This window comes from Chenopodium album, chromosome 27, assembly GCF_948465745.1.
Source record: "Chenopodium album chromosome 27, dcCheAlbu1.1, whole genome shotgun sequence".
Classification (NCBI taxonomy): Eukaryota; Viridiplantae; Streptophyta; class Magnoliopsida; order Caryophyllales; family Amaranthaceae; genus Chenopodium; species Chenopodium album.
In genome coordinates this window covers 4,395,472-4,411,781 of record NC_137860.1, presented here as the reverse complement: position 1 = coordinate 4,411,781, position 16,310 = coordinate 4,395,472, and the positions used below count along the sequence as shown (strand labels likewise).

The following is a 16,310-nucleotide window of genomic DNA, read 5'->3' as shown; positions in this document are numbered from 1 at the left end:
CATTCACATGTTTTCTTTTCGAAAAACTCTCATTTAATTAATACAAATGCTCATTCAATTCATATGTATTTAATAATTTATAGTCATTCGTGTAATAATGTTCATTTTTTCATAGTTTGAAGTGGAGAATTATTTTGATGAATGTTCGTTTTTATTTTGATAAATGTTCAATCACATAATAATACATGGTCATTCAAAATTTCACATATTAACATACGATTATTAGAACATCAAAGGTGTTTGATGAATGTTCATTTTTATTGCAGTACGAAGGAAATAGTTTTAGAGACGAACATAAAAAATCCTGAGAAAAGTAAGCATTAATTAAACTAGTTCGTAGTGGGTTTTTTATTTAATAAATTTTCTTTTCCATTTTGATAGATGTTCATTTGTATATTAGTATACAATCATTCACATGTTAATTAATTAAACATGTAACAAATGAACTCATGTAATGGCAATAATGGTCAGTCACAATAATGCATTTGATCAATTACAGTTAAATTACCATATGTAAAAATATATTTGATCATCTATAGTTACATAACTGAACATTATTTATGAAACTACAAAACATTGATAATCAATAAAAGTCACATGTACAACTTATAATCCCATAAACACAAATATATATATATATATATATATATATATATATATATATATATATATACACACACACACACACACACACACACTATTATAAATAGACAAAATAACAAATTTTAAAATATGTTCACTAGTTAAAATATATATGAGCGTCTTTAAAAGAATAAAAATCATTGAAATTCACGTGTACAACATTTATATTCAAATACAACTACAATAAACCTATAGTTAACTACTGAAAACAAACATTAAACATAAATGAACATTGGATGATAGAAATGTTCACTTTCGTGTTTATGAAACAATTACATGTAATAGTATAGCTGTATGGAAATGCATTATTATTGTAATTAAATTGAATTTATTTTATATTGGAAATTATTTTTAACAACTCTTTATTTATATAAATACAATTCTAAGACGTATGTATTTTTATACATCTTACTATAAAACTTACACATGGCTCTTGAAATGAACATTTAATGATACAAAAATGAACATATGTTGAAACACGAATAAACAAAAATGTACATTGGATGATGCAATACTTCTAATAATAAAAATAATTTGAACGCAGCAATCCATATAAATAAATAAATTTGCTCTCATTTTTATTGATAAAAAATTCTTAAAATGCAATTCATGAAATGTACTTCGTATTAGTTTGAACAAAAACTCCTTATTATAAAAATGAACATCTAATGATTTATAAATGAACATTTACCAATATAGAAATGAACATATTATAAAAATTTACAGAAAATTCATAAATGAAAAGGGGCGGGAGCGGGGCACGCGCGGAGGGTGGGGGGTGCAGGCAGTTTTTCCTACCGTAGAGTCTAGGTAAAAATTTGTATTGATTATATGTACTTAGGAAATTAAAGAATACTAGTCTACTTTTGTAATTAAAAAAAAAAAAAAACATGGAAGGCATACTCAAGAGTAAAACCCTCAAGTATCATCTGTACATTTATATTAAGAGTTCAACACAAGTAAGCATTCTGCATTCCCCTGTGTACTCTACCAATTCGACCTTCATTAGTACATTATGCTTAGTTCAATCAAGGGGCATTGCTTGGTGGTGTGCTAGGAAGTGCATTTTGAAGGCACAAGAGTGTGGTGCCGATGTGCCACTGGAAAAGCCAGCTTGTCGAGTGATGCACAATGCATGACTAGTGCATAGTCAACACGTGATATACACTTGGTGCTTTTTTTTTTGGGGGGGTGGGGGGGGATATTTCACATAAATTAGCTGAATGCCTGAATTGCCAAAAAAAAAAATTTTGAAAAAAGTTTACAATGTAATACATGCTGAACTGCCGACTTGCTTAACAATAACATAACCTATTCATCTTCCCGTTTAGAAAATATAGGAGAGAAAAGCCATATTACCAACCCGGTCATGTTCCCTACGACTATTAAACTAACTATCCATTTTCACTATAAAAATTCCTAGTACTATAATATTATCTACCCGTTATCGCCAAAATCCCCTTTTACAAGATCAAGTGTAAGAAAATGGGGTCACTTAGCAACCTCAACATGGGGCAAAACTACGACGATGGAAAAAATTGCTTTTGACTTACGGATTGCCCTTTAGTGGAGCCAATTCTTTATCTTGCTCGTCTGTTGGAGGAGGGGATTTTTGGGTGCTGCCCCTCAAGAAGCTTTTCGCATATAGTGAACCAAAGACAATAACCTGGTGGAGGATAATGCATTATTAAACAATATCACTGCACTTTTGGACAAAAATACCAAAAGGTCAAAGGTCTTACTGCTCCAAGCCATTGCAATGGGCTTAAAGGATGAGCAAACCACAGGCATGAGAGTAGGATGCTGATAAGCTGCATTTACAGAGGACATTTGTTTCATCAAGTTACTCTTTGTAGCATCAAACAAAGAAACAAAAACGAAACATATAGAGCAAAACTCACCTGTCTTGTAGTCATTATGGTCGCAAAAGTGAGAGCACCAAAGGTCCGAATTGTATAAGAAATGAAGAACTGACTAGCAGTAGCTACCTGTACAAGCTCCAATATAAGCTACTATGATGCACCACCAAATAACATGAAAAATAGAAGATTAAGACATGTTGCGAATTGAGTTTCCCAAGATTTGCATATGAACTGTTGGAATAATAGATTAAGAGAAGAGATAAGCATCTTACAATAGAAAGCAATACAATATCGTATAAACAATCATTGTGTCTATGAATAAAATCTATAGCTGCCAGAAGTTGCCCCTGTAATACAAGTCCTGTCAAGCAAAAGAACAAATTCATCAAAATATGTGCAAAAGTCCCCATTCCACAGGTGGTTGTGTTTATGAAATCAATCCGATCCAAAGCAAACACGTCAAAGGTATTAGAGATTTTGGTTACAGTAATTTCAACACATGTCAGGTGACTTACAGTTCAAATTACCAGTAACATGGCATGCATCTTATGTAAATTCAATATGTTAATATCCATCCTCACACATCAGAATAAAACAAATAGATCAACTTGAAATGCATGAAGCAATAGAATAATAAAGATTGTATACCTACCAGTCAAACTTAGCACACAGGAGCACAATGTTGTATAAAATATTTGGTTGTGTATTTCCATATTGTAACCTTTGAATAATTTGTCTTGGAATGTGCTTGTAAAGCCATCAAATCTGCACCACAAGGAAACAATGACACTTGTGATGTTTAAGCTATTTGAGACACTGAATTCAGGAAAGAAGAATGCAAAGTATGCTATTTTACCAAATAAACAAGACTTTATAACAGGATAGGGAAATACGTACATAATCAAAACGTTGTGACAATCCCAAGATGTCTCAAATTGCCAAAAATGGAAACAAGTCCACAGAAACATAAGGTGAAATAGAGTGCTTTGTATAGTTTCTCATTCCCAGATCAAGTGCAAAGAAAAAGAGTGCTCCGACACCCTATCCTTTTTCAAATATAGGATGCAAATGATATCATTTATAAATTTAGCAATATTGTATCTCCCTCACTTTATCGTATCCAGTCTAAGCAAGACCTATAGAGAATATCTCTGCTTCAAGTGTAAACATATTGACCTCCTCTTTAACTAAAGAGAGGAGTAGAGGGGATGATTAGGATGTTACTGCTTAAGAGAGGGACAGGGTAACAATTTGGCAGAAAAATCCCAGATAGTAAGTTAGGGTAAACTATAGACCTTCCTCACACACTGCTAAACTCATAGGAAAGGAAGATGCTGCATCAAGTCAACCAGTATGTGAAACTCAAAGCAGCACAACACGAGATAAAATAGTGAGTTAAAGTGCAAGACTAATACCCCAGATAGCCGGCCATGAGGGACATACCCCAAACCGTGCTCTCTCTCCCTTTCTTGTAGGGGCTGATATCATCTCCTGCCTGTATTGAAGAGGCAACAACAACAACAACAAAAGGGTCATGACTCCCACAGAGAGAAAGGGAGGGGGGGGGGGGGGACTACCCAATCATGATGACCAATGATAAGAAGACTTTCAACTAATACAGTTAAAGATAAATACTTCATTTTTTATTTTTATTTTTAATTGCACCATTATCCTTTTTGGGAAGTTGCATATAAATTGCACCATTTCCTTATTTGGTATGTTTTTTTTTTAAAACTTTTCAGTCGTGTTCACACACAAAATACCCAACTTAGCCTTGTGCACATGTCATAACAACCAATATTACCCCACCTACTCTCTCTCTCTCTCATTTGTTTTTGTCACATTGACATACTCCAACTTTTACACTTTTTCTTAATTTTGTGCCATACCAAATGGTGCAATAAAAAAGAATAGAGGAAGTGTAAAGCAAGCAATTCCTTCTACAAGACATATTTACATTGAATATGAGCATTAGCAAGCTACCACTAGATGATTAGATGCTGACGCCTAAAAATCCAAGAGAAATGATAGGAAAATAATCTATGAAGAATACTCTAGCTACAATGAACAACAAAACACCAATTCAAATGCATGAAGATGATTACAACAGCATTAACAATCACAATCTCAAGCTGCACAAAAATTTAAACAAAACCATAATACTAACCGGATACAGAATAAACACAGAACATCCAACGGTTACAAGGACAGCCCACAAATAATCGAGCCCCTTGTATCTTTTCTGCATGATTATAGAACCCCAAATCTGCAAATGCAAGGAAATAAGAGTGGATCAAACGTCTAGCAAAGAAAGCTAATAAATAAGATATGCAGAAATATCGCTAGCCTTGGCCCTTTGGATATTTTTGAAACAAGCTATTAACATTAGGCTTTTCCACTTACCATGACTGGTATCATTTTGGCACATTTTGCAAGAGTCTGGACAGGAAAACTGACATATTTAAGCGCCTGAAAGAAAGCAAGAAGGTTGGTTTAAAATCTGATCCCAAACTTCCAGCATTAACGAATTGACCATGGTTTTCATCAAATTCACTTCCATCTCAGGAGCATTTACTTACTTCATACTGGCATGTTGTGGTTAGAATATTTGTTACAGACACCAAGCAGTACTTATAAACAGGGGCAACAGGATCCAAAGCTTTCTTACTCGCCTAAAGAAACAAATCGACGAATGGCAAGAGTCAAAACCACGACACAATTAACGCATAATTTCATACACAACATAGTAGATATATCAGCATTACAGCAAAACAGTATATATGCAATGTCGAGTATATTACAGCCAAATCAGTTCACAACATATCTAGACCAATTCAATAACAATTTTACCACTAAGGAAGCAGCAGATACAGCTGAGGTCGTAAGACGATTGCAGAAGACTAGAAACAGAGAGTATGTGAAAAATTCTTTGTTTTGCCCATACGGAATTCTCATGAGCTTTTCCTGCAAGATCACAAAATCTTCAGCTCAGTACACCACAGAAATAAGCAAAACGTAACATTCTTCAACTCAATTAACAAGTACAATAAGCATATAATTCAACATTCATCACACCAAATGCTGCCTTCAAATCTTCAATCTTAATCATGTCGCCGCGATTTTTGATGATTTCAAATCAAAAACCACTAATTTCTGCACAAATTAATCGCATTTCCACTGTTCTTTACAACTTAAATTTCACAAAATATAAGTTGCAAATTAATCAACAACAATTTCTTTTTAAATGTTCCACTATTATTACTGAGCTCGCAACTTATCTTCATATATTTCAGTTAATCAATATTATCCAAAAATAACATTAATAACTGTTGAAAAATCAACCCAGATAACAACAAAGTCATTACAGACAAAAATAAATAACAATAAAGACGAAAATCATCAAGTTTGATTGTTTTACAAATTAATCGGCCATAATTAGGGTTTAAATTACCTGCAAAACACCATAGATTACGAGAGTAACCATGATTCCGCCGACAGCAAAAGCTCCTTTTAATAGCTTGTTATCTTTCACAGCTACCACCGGAGAATCCATTGTTAAGATTTTTTCTGTAAAATTAATCAATTCATCTTCAAAACAATCTCCAGAAATTTCGAAAACGAAGAAGATTTAACTCGATTTAGATCCAAGAAATTGAAAAACTTCGAATTTTTGCCCCAATTTTAAACCCTAAATCCCTAATTAGAAAATTTGTACGGAGTAATAAACAGTTTTACCTTTTTCGAAGAAGAAACCCAGCTAAGAGAGGAAAAAAATGTCTGTTTGTTTGCCACGTAGGATTTCAATTGACCAACGTGGACCCCTGATCGTTTTTTTTAGTTGGTTCAATTTGGTTGGGTCCACTTTTGATCATGAAGGGTCAAGTTAGTCACTCACGCATGCACCGTGGTGGTCTACTTTAAGTGACCTTGTTTTCTCTAAGGCCCTTAATTTTAGCCTATTCTCCGTTTTTTTATAATTGCAACACACACTTTATTACGATATTTAAGAAAAGTGGATCTCAGATGTTACCCTATACTTAAAATGAGATTAAAAGGTTGTTAGGAGTAAAGTCAAGTGGGTCATGTACTTTGATTAAAGGTAATAGTACAAATGTACAAATATTACCATAAAAACATTCCTTTTATGGTATGTTATAACTATTGAGACATTTCCATTTTAGAAAAATGTTGCAACTATAAAAAAAACACGGAGGAAATACTAAATAAGGAAATGGTGTAATTAATATGAAAATTCTCAAAGAAAATTAAACACTTGCTAAGGGGCCGGGCTACTTCTCCTATCGACATATGGTTTTGGGATGGACCTCCTTTAAACTATTAAAGTGGACTCTCTCTCTCTCGGTTTGCGGATGCGGCCCAGACCCTTATTTGACAAACCTTTATTAAAACTTGTGTGACCTTTAGTATTATTATAAACCTGAAATACGACGTTTTGTTAAACATAGTGACCCTAATTCGAATATAGTGACCTTTAGGGCCTGTTCACATTTATTTAATTTCAGTTCAATTCATTTCAGCTCTAATCAGTTTAGTTTAGTTCAGTTCATTTTCAGTCAGTTCAGTTCAGCTTCAATCAGTTCAGTTCAGTTCAGCTCCTAATTTTCCTCTCTAATAAAATATTCATTTCAGCTCAGTTAAGTTAAGTTAAGTTAAGTTCAGCTCCAATCAGTTCAGTTTGGTAAATATAATTAGGCCCTTATTATTCATTTTTTTTTTTTTTTTTTTGAGAAAAGATCTTTATTATTCATATTGACCCGTATATAAAAGTATTTCATTTAAAAAAATTTAACCTCTTACCGCCTTTATATTACGAAGTACCAAAATGACTTTTATATTAACAGAATAATCTACGGAGTATATTTTAATATAGTAATTTTTATTAATAAAACAAGTATATAATCTCTAATGTAAGTTATCCATAATATATAGATTAGTGTGAAACAATCTTATTTATAAGCGCTTACAAGATTAGGTCCAGTGCCATGCACGGTACTTTTAGTTTGACACTATATTTAATTTTACTAAATTATACAATTGCAAACGAAAATTAAATTATATAAAATAAAATAATAAGGTATTCCCATATTGTAATATATAGAAGGAAAAAATCATTTTAAGCAAATAATATTAATATTAGTAATAAGAATATGTTATTTCAATTATAATTTCGAACCACCATCGAAGATTCGAAATTTCTGGGCATTTTGTACTTCGGTTGTGCGAAAAAAAATGGGCCCAAAGATGCGATTAAATACTGATCTTCCCCAAATTGCAATATCTTCCACCAGCAATTAAAGTGTTCAATTAAAGTTATCCCCCAAATTGCAAACTTCCACCAGCAAGTCAAACATTGATCTTCCAAAATGTATACTTCTTACGCCCAGGTTTTATGTTATTTTTGTAGTTAGTATTGTTTTGTTTTTTTTTTGACGGGATAGTTAGTATTGTTATTACAGTATTATTATACATATTGGTGTTGTTAGTAGTATTATTATAATTAGTAATATTATTGTTTTAGTTAGTATTATTGTCATTATTAATATTATTGATTTTGTAAAATTGAAATTATTTGGTTGATTTGCTTTTTATATGGTGGTTGACCGGTGGTTGTTGGTGGCTAGTGACCACGAGAGAGGACATTCAAAACGTATAATGTAAATTTTATTAGTTTTATAATAAGGGTAGGAAATTTTAATTATAAATGCGGGCGTTACTTGAAGATTCGAGGGCGACGTTTAGCGTTTCACATAAATAAGATACAAAAAGAAAATCAAGTTAGAATATTTTATTTTTGGAAAATAGTTTTTGAAAAGAATAAACGACACCAAGAGGTGAGTGTCTGTTTTAATATTGATGTTATTGATTGATTAGCTTTTTCCATATTTTATTAAATTATAAACTATTAATTTGACATATTTAACTTGTCCAAAAAAAAAAAAACATACATGGTAAGGTCACCAGATCTATTTAAGAATAGGAGTAGTACGGTACGTCGGTACATCTCTGTCCCTATTTTTTTTCTCCATTTGACCGTAATATTTAAATTTCAAACATTACAGAGAGCTTTGCCTTGTAAGCTACTCGTACCTTTTTGCCTTGCCAATCAAGGCACCCAAATAGTTGTCCAAGTAACATACGAAATTGGATAGTAGTTTTTTTTATTTATTTTTTATACTCTTAAAAACCCTATTTTCGTTTTGTCAACAAAACTACAAAAAAACAAAAAATAGAGCAGTGATCAATTCGTAGCACTCCGGACATCCGGTATCCACCAACGACAACGGCGACCACTAGCTTCTCACGGTTGAGGTTAGCCCTAATTATCCCTTAAATAACTTTATCATTCATCGTTTATAGTACTATATTGTGTTTGAAATCCTAAATTAATTTGAAATTAGGCTAATAATATATGGGCTTATAGTTTTAAATTCCATGTTTAATAACTTTATGGGTGTTAATTGGTGAAAATTTGTCCATCTCTGTTCTAGTAATTTGGCTTCTCCAAACCATATCATTGCATGCAGTAATAATTATTAATCTGTTCATCAATTTTAAATTTAATTTTCAAGGCATAATGCAATAATTGTAGTATGAATTTCTTCGCTATCGCCTTTTCTTACCTTCAATGGTATGGTTTGTTACAAGTTAATATATCCTATGCCTATAGGATAAAACTGCAAACAATATTCTACTGAAGATATAATCGTGATCCTTATAGCCGTAAAACCGCTGGCACTGATACCGGTTATAAACCATAAAAATGTTACGTAGTATTATGTATTAATGTATCATTGGTAGCTATTCTATGTTGCAAAAATGGAGCTATTAACAAGCCTTGTGCCCTTGTGATTGTGGACAATACTCCGGGAATCAGTTTATAAACCAATGCAAACCGGGAATTAAATTTGTTTTATACTTTTATGCAATTTTCAGGGAAAAGGAAAAGTCGGAAAACGTTCCATTTTACAACCTACTAAATAAAATATAATTTCAAATTAAATGAAAAAAATAATAAAAAAAATTAACTGTATTTTTTTTTTGCAGCCGTTAAATCCTTAATTATATACCCTCTATTAGGATTAGAAAAACCCATTATTTAATTAGGTTTTAAGGATATAAAAGGGATACCCTTAATAAGGATATAAAATTAATCCATTATTTAATAATAAAAGGGAAGGTATTAAAGTGTTGTTTAATTAGATTTTAAAGGTTTTAAAGTGAGTTAGTATTGGTATAAATTTGGTTGTTTGGGTATTGATTGAAATCTTATTGTTTGGTTTAAGAGTGAACTTTTTTTTTTTTTTTTTTTTTTGAATGGAGGAGTGGATTTTATAGAAGGTAATTTTTAGTTGATTAAGTGGCTAACCAATTCGTTTACCGAAGGTACGAAAACCTTTTGTAGAGCATCGACTAAAACAACCTGGCTAAATAAAAAAATATATTAAAAATTAAATAAATAAAAAATTAAAAATTGATCATATTCCTTCTTTTTTTTTTTTTTTTTTTTTTTTTTTTCAGCCGTTAACTATAAAAGCCAGTTCCAGTTTCAGCTCATAACTCCAAAGCTCATCTTCTCCTTCTCCTTCTCCTTCCTCTGCCTCTTGATATGGAGGGATCACCGGTTAAGCTCCCGAATGCCGGGGAGCGAAACATCCTAGTGACAAGCGCGCTACCATATGTCAACAACTTGCCTCACCTAGGAAACATAATCGGATCAGTGCTGAGCGCCGACGTCTTCGCTAGGTTCTGCCGGCTAAGGGGCTACAATGTGTTGTTCGTTTGCGGTACCGATGAATACGGTACCAGTACCGAGGTTAGGGCAGCTAAGGAGAATGTATTACCTCGAGAGATTTGTGATAAGTACCATCCTTTGCATAAGGAGGTTTATGAATGGTTTGATATAAGTTTTGATCAGTTTGGTCGTACTTCTACTGATCAACACACTGTTGTTTGTCATCAAGTGTTCAATTCACTCTTTCAGAATCATCTTTTGGCGGAAGATACAATTGAACAGGTTTAATTATTTCTTCTTAATAAATTATTTTTATTTAGGGTTTAGTTGTGTTGAATTTTGCTTAATTTTTGTGTTAGTTGTTGTCTGTAATTGATGGTTGCTTTAGTCTATAATTACCTCGTATTTTTTGTGAGTGAGTAATAATTGTGTTGTACTTCGTAATTTATGGTTGCTTTAAATCTTTAATCGATAACTTTTTTTTTTTTTTTTTTTTAAGTTTTGCTTAATTTGCTTCATTTTTGAGTTATTTTTCGTAAATCATAATTCATGGATGCTTTAACCGATAATTTTTTTTTGAGGAAATAATATTTTGGCTTAATTTCTATGTGTTTATGGATTACTAATTACTAACTATATTTTTTGACAGTATCGATTACGAACTATATGTACGGAGTAGTAGCTTTTAGGGTTTCTATGTGATTTTTTTTTTTAATAACTGATTATATTATAATTAACCTAATTTAATAAATTAAGTATTTAGGGTTTTATGTACTTTTGATGTGTTTTGCTTGTTTTTGAGTTAGTCGATTTAGTTAAATCATGGTTGTCGTAGAAATCTATTCAGAGGTGTAATTAGATTTTTAAGACATTATAAGTTGTGCATTTTTGTATTTTGCTTGTTCGTGCGGTGTAATTATATTGGAGGAAGCAAGTAGTGTTTCTTTTAATTGCTAATTCAATAAGCTTAGAGTGCACCTGATAGATATAGTATATTGATCGAGTATTCCGAGTAATGTAGATCACTTATTCTACCCAAAAAAACAAAATGTTGGTCACATAGCTTGTTAGTTTAATGCATCATGTTTTATTGCCTAGATGACTCATTAGTTTTGTGATTTCTTTTCTTTTCCAGTTGTATTGTGAAAAGTGTTTGAAGTTTTTGGCGGATAGTTTTGTTGAAGGTCACTGCCCTCACTGCCGTGGGTCTTGTAAAGGTGATCAATGTGAGGATTGCAGTGCACATTTAAATGCTCGTGATCTATTAGACCCGATCTGCAAGATTTGTCAGAGTTCAAACCCAACACTCCGCTCCACAGACCATCTATTTCTACAACTAGCAACTGTGCAGCAGGATGTTCATGCTCTCTCTGAAAGAATTTACTTTTCGAATGAACAAGCATTGACCGATACTCAGAATCTTGTTTGTTTGGATAATAAACTCCCGCCAAAGTGCATAACTCGTGATCTTAAATGGGGGGTTCCTGTTCCAGTTGAAAAATTCAAAGACAAGGTAAAATATAGAAAATCTAGAAATTTGTTTGGCTTCAATTCCTTTTGTGTTGAAGATACTTGGCATGGTTTCTAACTGTTCCATGTTTCTTGGTACTAGGTGATGTATGTATGGTTTGATGCTCCCCTTGGTTATATATCTATCACAAAGTGTCACACATCCGAGTGGGAGCTGTGGTGGAAAAATCCACAGAATGTCGAGCTACACCAATTCATGGGAAAAGACAATGTTTCATTTCATTCGGTAATCATTTTAAATTTTGAAACCTTTTTTTCTTTTATTTTCATGCTTTCCCTTTTATTTATTAGAGCTAATCGCCTGAGTGTCACCCTTGCTTCAGGTTCATTTCCCTTCTTATCTGATAGGCACTGGGGAAAACTGGACCCTGCCTCATTCAATACATGCTACACACTTTCTTCTATTCGGAGCAGGTCCTTCCTAGCTCTTGCATTTTGTTCTTGCGTCATTTGCTTTCTATATCTTAAGATGATTTCAAACTAATTTTCAGTATTTATGTCTTTTCAGGGAAATTTTCAAAGAGCAGGGGTATTGGAATTTTTGGTGATGAAGTGAAAGACACAAATATACCTGTAGAAGTATGGAGATATTACCTAGTTAGTGTTAGGCCAGAGGTAAGCAGTTGAAGTCACTATCTCTTTTTTTTAACCTTATTTTTCCCCCCTCTTCTGAAACTATGTGTTTACATTTTGTAGACATCAGACTCAAGATTCTCTTGGGATGACTTGCAAGCAAAACTCAATAGCGAGCTTGCTGATAATTTGGGAAATTTCATGAATCGTGTGCTCACCTTTGTCGCTAAGCCCCCTGGTATTGATATCTTTCGTTTATGCCTGTGTTTCCTTAATCAATGATGCTATCTTTACTTTTTCTTTCCCTAAACATGAACATGCTAGTGCACTGACTGAATTGTCCATGGGGAAATCATGATGTTACTTTCTACTTATTTTGTACACATCAGATGCATCTCACCTTGTTATGTAAGTGATGGGATTTTATGTTTATCTAGGGGGTGATGAAAATAACTATGAATGTGACTATCGTCTTATTAAAACTATATAAAGTGTTGGTTCCCATAGTCTATAGATACTACTTGTATATTTATGGGTGGCTTCTCAATCTAGCACCATTCAAGTATTTAGATGATGAAAAAGGAGCATAGGTTACAATGTTCTCTTGTAATATAAAAACTTGTAATGTTCTCTTGTAATAAAAATAGCTTTTCCACTTTGTTTTATTATTATTATTATATTTTTTTTTCTTATTTCTCTGCAGGCAAAGGATATAACTCTATTGTCCCTGATGTACCTGATGCTGTGATTAGTGAGATAGATAACGAGTTTGGTGATTCCCTTAAAGATTGTGTGCAAGAATATATCAAGTATTTAGAGAAGGTAAACCTTGTTCTCCCATTTCCTAGAGTTGCTATCACTGCATGAGTGCATCTACTAGCTTGTCACCTAGTATACTGTTTTAAATATTTTGTGCTTTAATTGCAGGGTAAGTTGAAAGATGGTCTAAAGGCTGCAATGGCTATTGCTAGTAAGGGAAATCGACACTTCCAGGTAATTGTGATTTTTGGCATGGTCACACATTCAGTAATCATTTTCCCTTGCTTTTTATGTATGGCACTGACATTTTGTTTTCATGTTTTCGTTACAGAATACTGAAGTTTGGAAACTTTATGTTGAAGACAGATCAAGGTGTTCTTTTGTTGTCAAAACTTTAGTTGGAGTTCTTTGCATTCTTGCATGCCTGCTTCAGCCGTATATGCCATCATTCACCACAAAGGTATGTGTTTGTTGTGGCTTTAGTTCTTGAAATTTATTGTCTTCCCTTTCCCACTGATTGCTTTTCTGCTGTAATTTGAACTTGTGCTTGGCAATATAGGTATTGAAGCAGCTTAATCTGGAAGATTGTGTGTTTACTCTTCAAGATGAAGATATTGAAAGGGCTCAAAAGCCTTGGGAAATTGTTCCTGCTGGCCATAAAATAGGGAAGCCATGTCCTTTATTCAGGAAATTGGTATAATGCGATTACCCTTGCTAGCTCCTTCTCTGTTTAGACAATCTGAACCTCCATTAGACTTTCTCACTTCATTTATTTTTTATTCTTCAGAGCGATGATGATATCAATGAACTGGAGAAAGTATTTTGTGGAAGCCAGACAGAACGCCATGAGAATGTAGTTTAACTCAACAAAAGCGAGGTAATTTATCTTCCTTTTTTTTTTTTTTTTTGAAGCAAGGTAATTTATCTTTTAGATCATCTATTGTTGCCTAATGGTGTTACAACTATGTGTAATTAATCACTCAAGCTCTAGGAAGAAAACTGCTGGGGTTGAGATAGGTTCCTTATGTTATTTTAGTTATTTATGGAATTTTGGGTATCTAATTACGTCTGTTGGGAATTATTTATTTAGTTATTTGTGCATTAAATGTCTCTAATGACAAGTTATGTCGATGGTTATAGTTAAACTATAATTCACGTCAATGGGTGTAATTTTGCCTCTATTGGATCAATTTTTTAATGATTATTATACTGCTGGAGTGCTGGTTATAAATGTGTTTTCTTTTTTATTGTAATAACAGGTTGACGTTACAAAATAATGGGAGCTAAATATCTATGCAAGTGAAACAATAGCAAACGTTCAAAATTTCAAACTATCAATGATCCCACTATGGCTGCTAAATATTTTGTAGTGACTTAATTAGGATTTATTTTGTATCTGATATGAGATATGAATTGTAAGAGAAGGATCTGTAGGATTCCAGGGATTATAAACTCTACTCACATGAGTTTCTAAAGCATGATTTATAACAAAGTTCATAAAAACTTTCTTCTAAGCCTTTACAGTATCTACTGTCATAATTCATATCTATTCTAAAGGAAAGAGAGAAATTTCTGAGATTGTAGCTTGGATCTGGCACAGCGAGCTCCATTTAACACTGCACTTTGAGTGATACAGGGTGTTGTGGATCTATCATCTTCAAACAGACATTTTGGTATACATGTCTTCTTGCTAAATGTATTTGGTCTGCATATTAAGGGCACATGCCTGCGTGGAACAATTTAATATTGTGCTATTATGCCTTTATTTTTTGTCACCTTTAATGTCATACTGATGTAACAATCATGGAATCTTATTCTGTCTTAGAAAGCATACTATCTTTCACCATTTTTTTAGGACCGAAATTGGCTTGTGCCAGTGCCTGTCTTTAAAATCTAGAGCTTATTTTCGTTTGTGTAACACTCTATACTGCTGCCCTCATGATGGGCGATATCTCAAATTGGGTCAAGGACATTGTTATTACCTAGCAAAACTCATTCTGAGTTTCTAGAAAAACTCAGGTTCCCAAGGCAGCATAGTCTGTTAATATGATGTCATTATTTCAGTGCTTGTGTTTGTAGCCTTTCTATTTGTACGGTTTTGATTTCGGCTTGATTGGGTATGAGCTTTTTCAATTTTCTCTCGTAGAACTTGCTTAAAAGTTCTCCTTAAGTCCTTTATAATCTAATAACTTTGCTAGTGACTAGAGAACAATATGTGACTTGTGCAGTTGTAGCTGCTATACTTTGCTGGGAAGTAGGTTTGATGATGCTGATCCTGCTCTAGTTATTCTGTATAGGAATTTCGGCATCTCTTTTGGGTGCTAGCATGCACAAATCTTCTATGATGCTGAATATAAGGCATTTGTTGACTCTCCATTTGAAATTGCTGATAAATCATCAGAAAGTTCTGGTGCAACCTGATATTGTCGATACCATTGGGATTTGAGTACTGTGATGAATTTGTGGAGTAATCCATTTGATGATACCAGTACACAATTAAGTGGAAGTTACTCTGATGAATACTATGGATTCCCAAAAATTTTAAGGATACGAAGGTTATGACTTATGAGGCAAAGAGATCTGTGATCAAGATTGTATATGTAGAGGTTTGGAGGCAAAGAAATTGGAAGCTACTATCAGTCTATCACTGGTGATAGAGAAACCTATCAAGTTGAAGTCCGTGTGGAGTAGTAGGGTGTTGCCAGACACTGCAGGCTCTACTAGTGTTAGTACCACATTCTGCAGGATGGAACATTGTTCAGACATGTCATATGATTTCATCTAACAGTGTAGTTGAAAGATCATAGTGAATCTATTGGCCAACCAGTAGATTCTCAGCCTTCCAGCTCTGAAAATCTAACGGTGTTGTCGAAAGATCCTAGTGTTTTCAATAATTTCATTGCTCAAGAAAAGTCATATAGGGTTGCTGTCTATGGGTGATGACCAAGCCATATATGCAGTGTCTGCGAAAAATTTAAAAAAACCCTATTGTCACTGATGCCTGTGTAACTTACACCCTGAATAATCATGGATATGAAGCTCTTGTGCCTATAATGTTGGATCCTTGTGTTTCTGTTGATCCATACAGCAAACCTACCAGTGGCCATGTTGTTAACAAGTCTTTGGATGATTGTCATGCCTTGTGACTGAAAATTCTAGGACTGTTAGGGGATTGGAAGGATAATGAAGGT

General features: G+C 33.3%; 1 protein-coding gene and 1 pseudogene across 2 annotated transcripts; one reads left to right on the top strand and one right to left on the bottom strand.

Annotated features, from left to right (window-relative positions):
* Nucleotides 1–1,849: 1,849 nt before the first annotated feature.
* Nucleotides 1,850–6,210, bottom strand: LOC145620394 (UDP-galactose/UDP-glucose transporter 5-like). Its single transcript, XM_081675068.1, has 11 exons — nt 5,956–6,210; nt 5,355–5,468; nt 5,084–5,176; nt 4,908–4,973; nt 4,672–4,770; nt 3,920–3,999; nt 3,157–3,269; nt 2,777–2,865; nt 2,544–2,630; nt 2,385–2,453; nt 1,850–2,308 (listed from the first exon to the last, which is right to left on the bottom strand). Exons 1-11 carry the CDS (start codon nt 6,055–6,057, stop codon nt 2,192–2,194), a joined length of 1,029 nt encoding a protein of 342 aa, XP_081531194.1. The 5' UTR covers nt 6,058–6,210; the 3' UTR covers nt 1,850–2,191.
* A 2,473-nt stretch (nt 6,211–8,683) lies between these two features.
* Nucleotides 8,684–16,059, top strand: LOC145619580 (putative methionine--tRNA ligase; annotated as a pseudogene). The gene is made up of 16 exons (XR_014108169.1): nt 8,684–8,834; nt 10,044–10,539; nt 11,393–11,770; nt 11,870–12,013; nt 12,111–12,201; nt 12,296–12,402; nt 12,484–12,598; nt 13,064–13,182; nt 13,288–13,353; nt 13,451–13,579; nt 13,679–13,813; nt 13,907–13,996; nt 15,199–15,236; nt 15,348–15,410; nt 15,724–15,844; nt 15,913–16,059. The product of XR_014108169.1 is annotated as a putative methionine--tRNA ligase (transcript).
* Nucleotides 16,060–16,310: the final 251 nt, after the last annotated feature.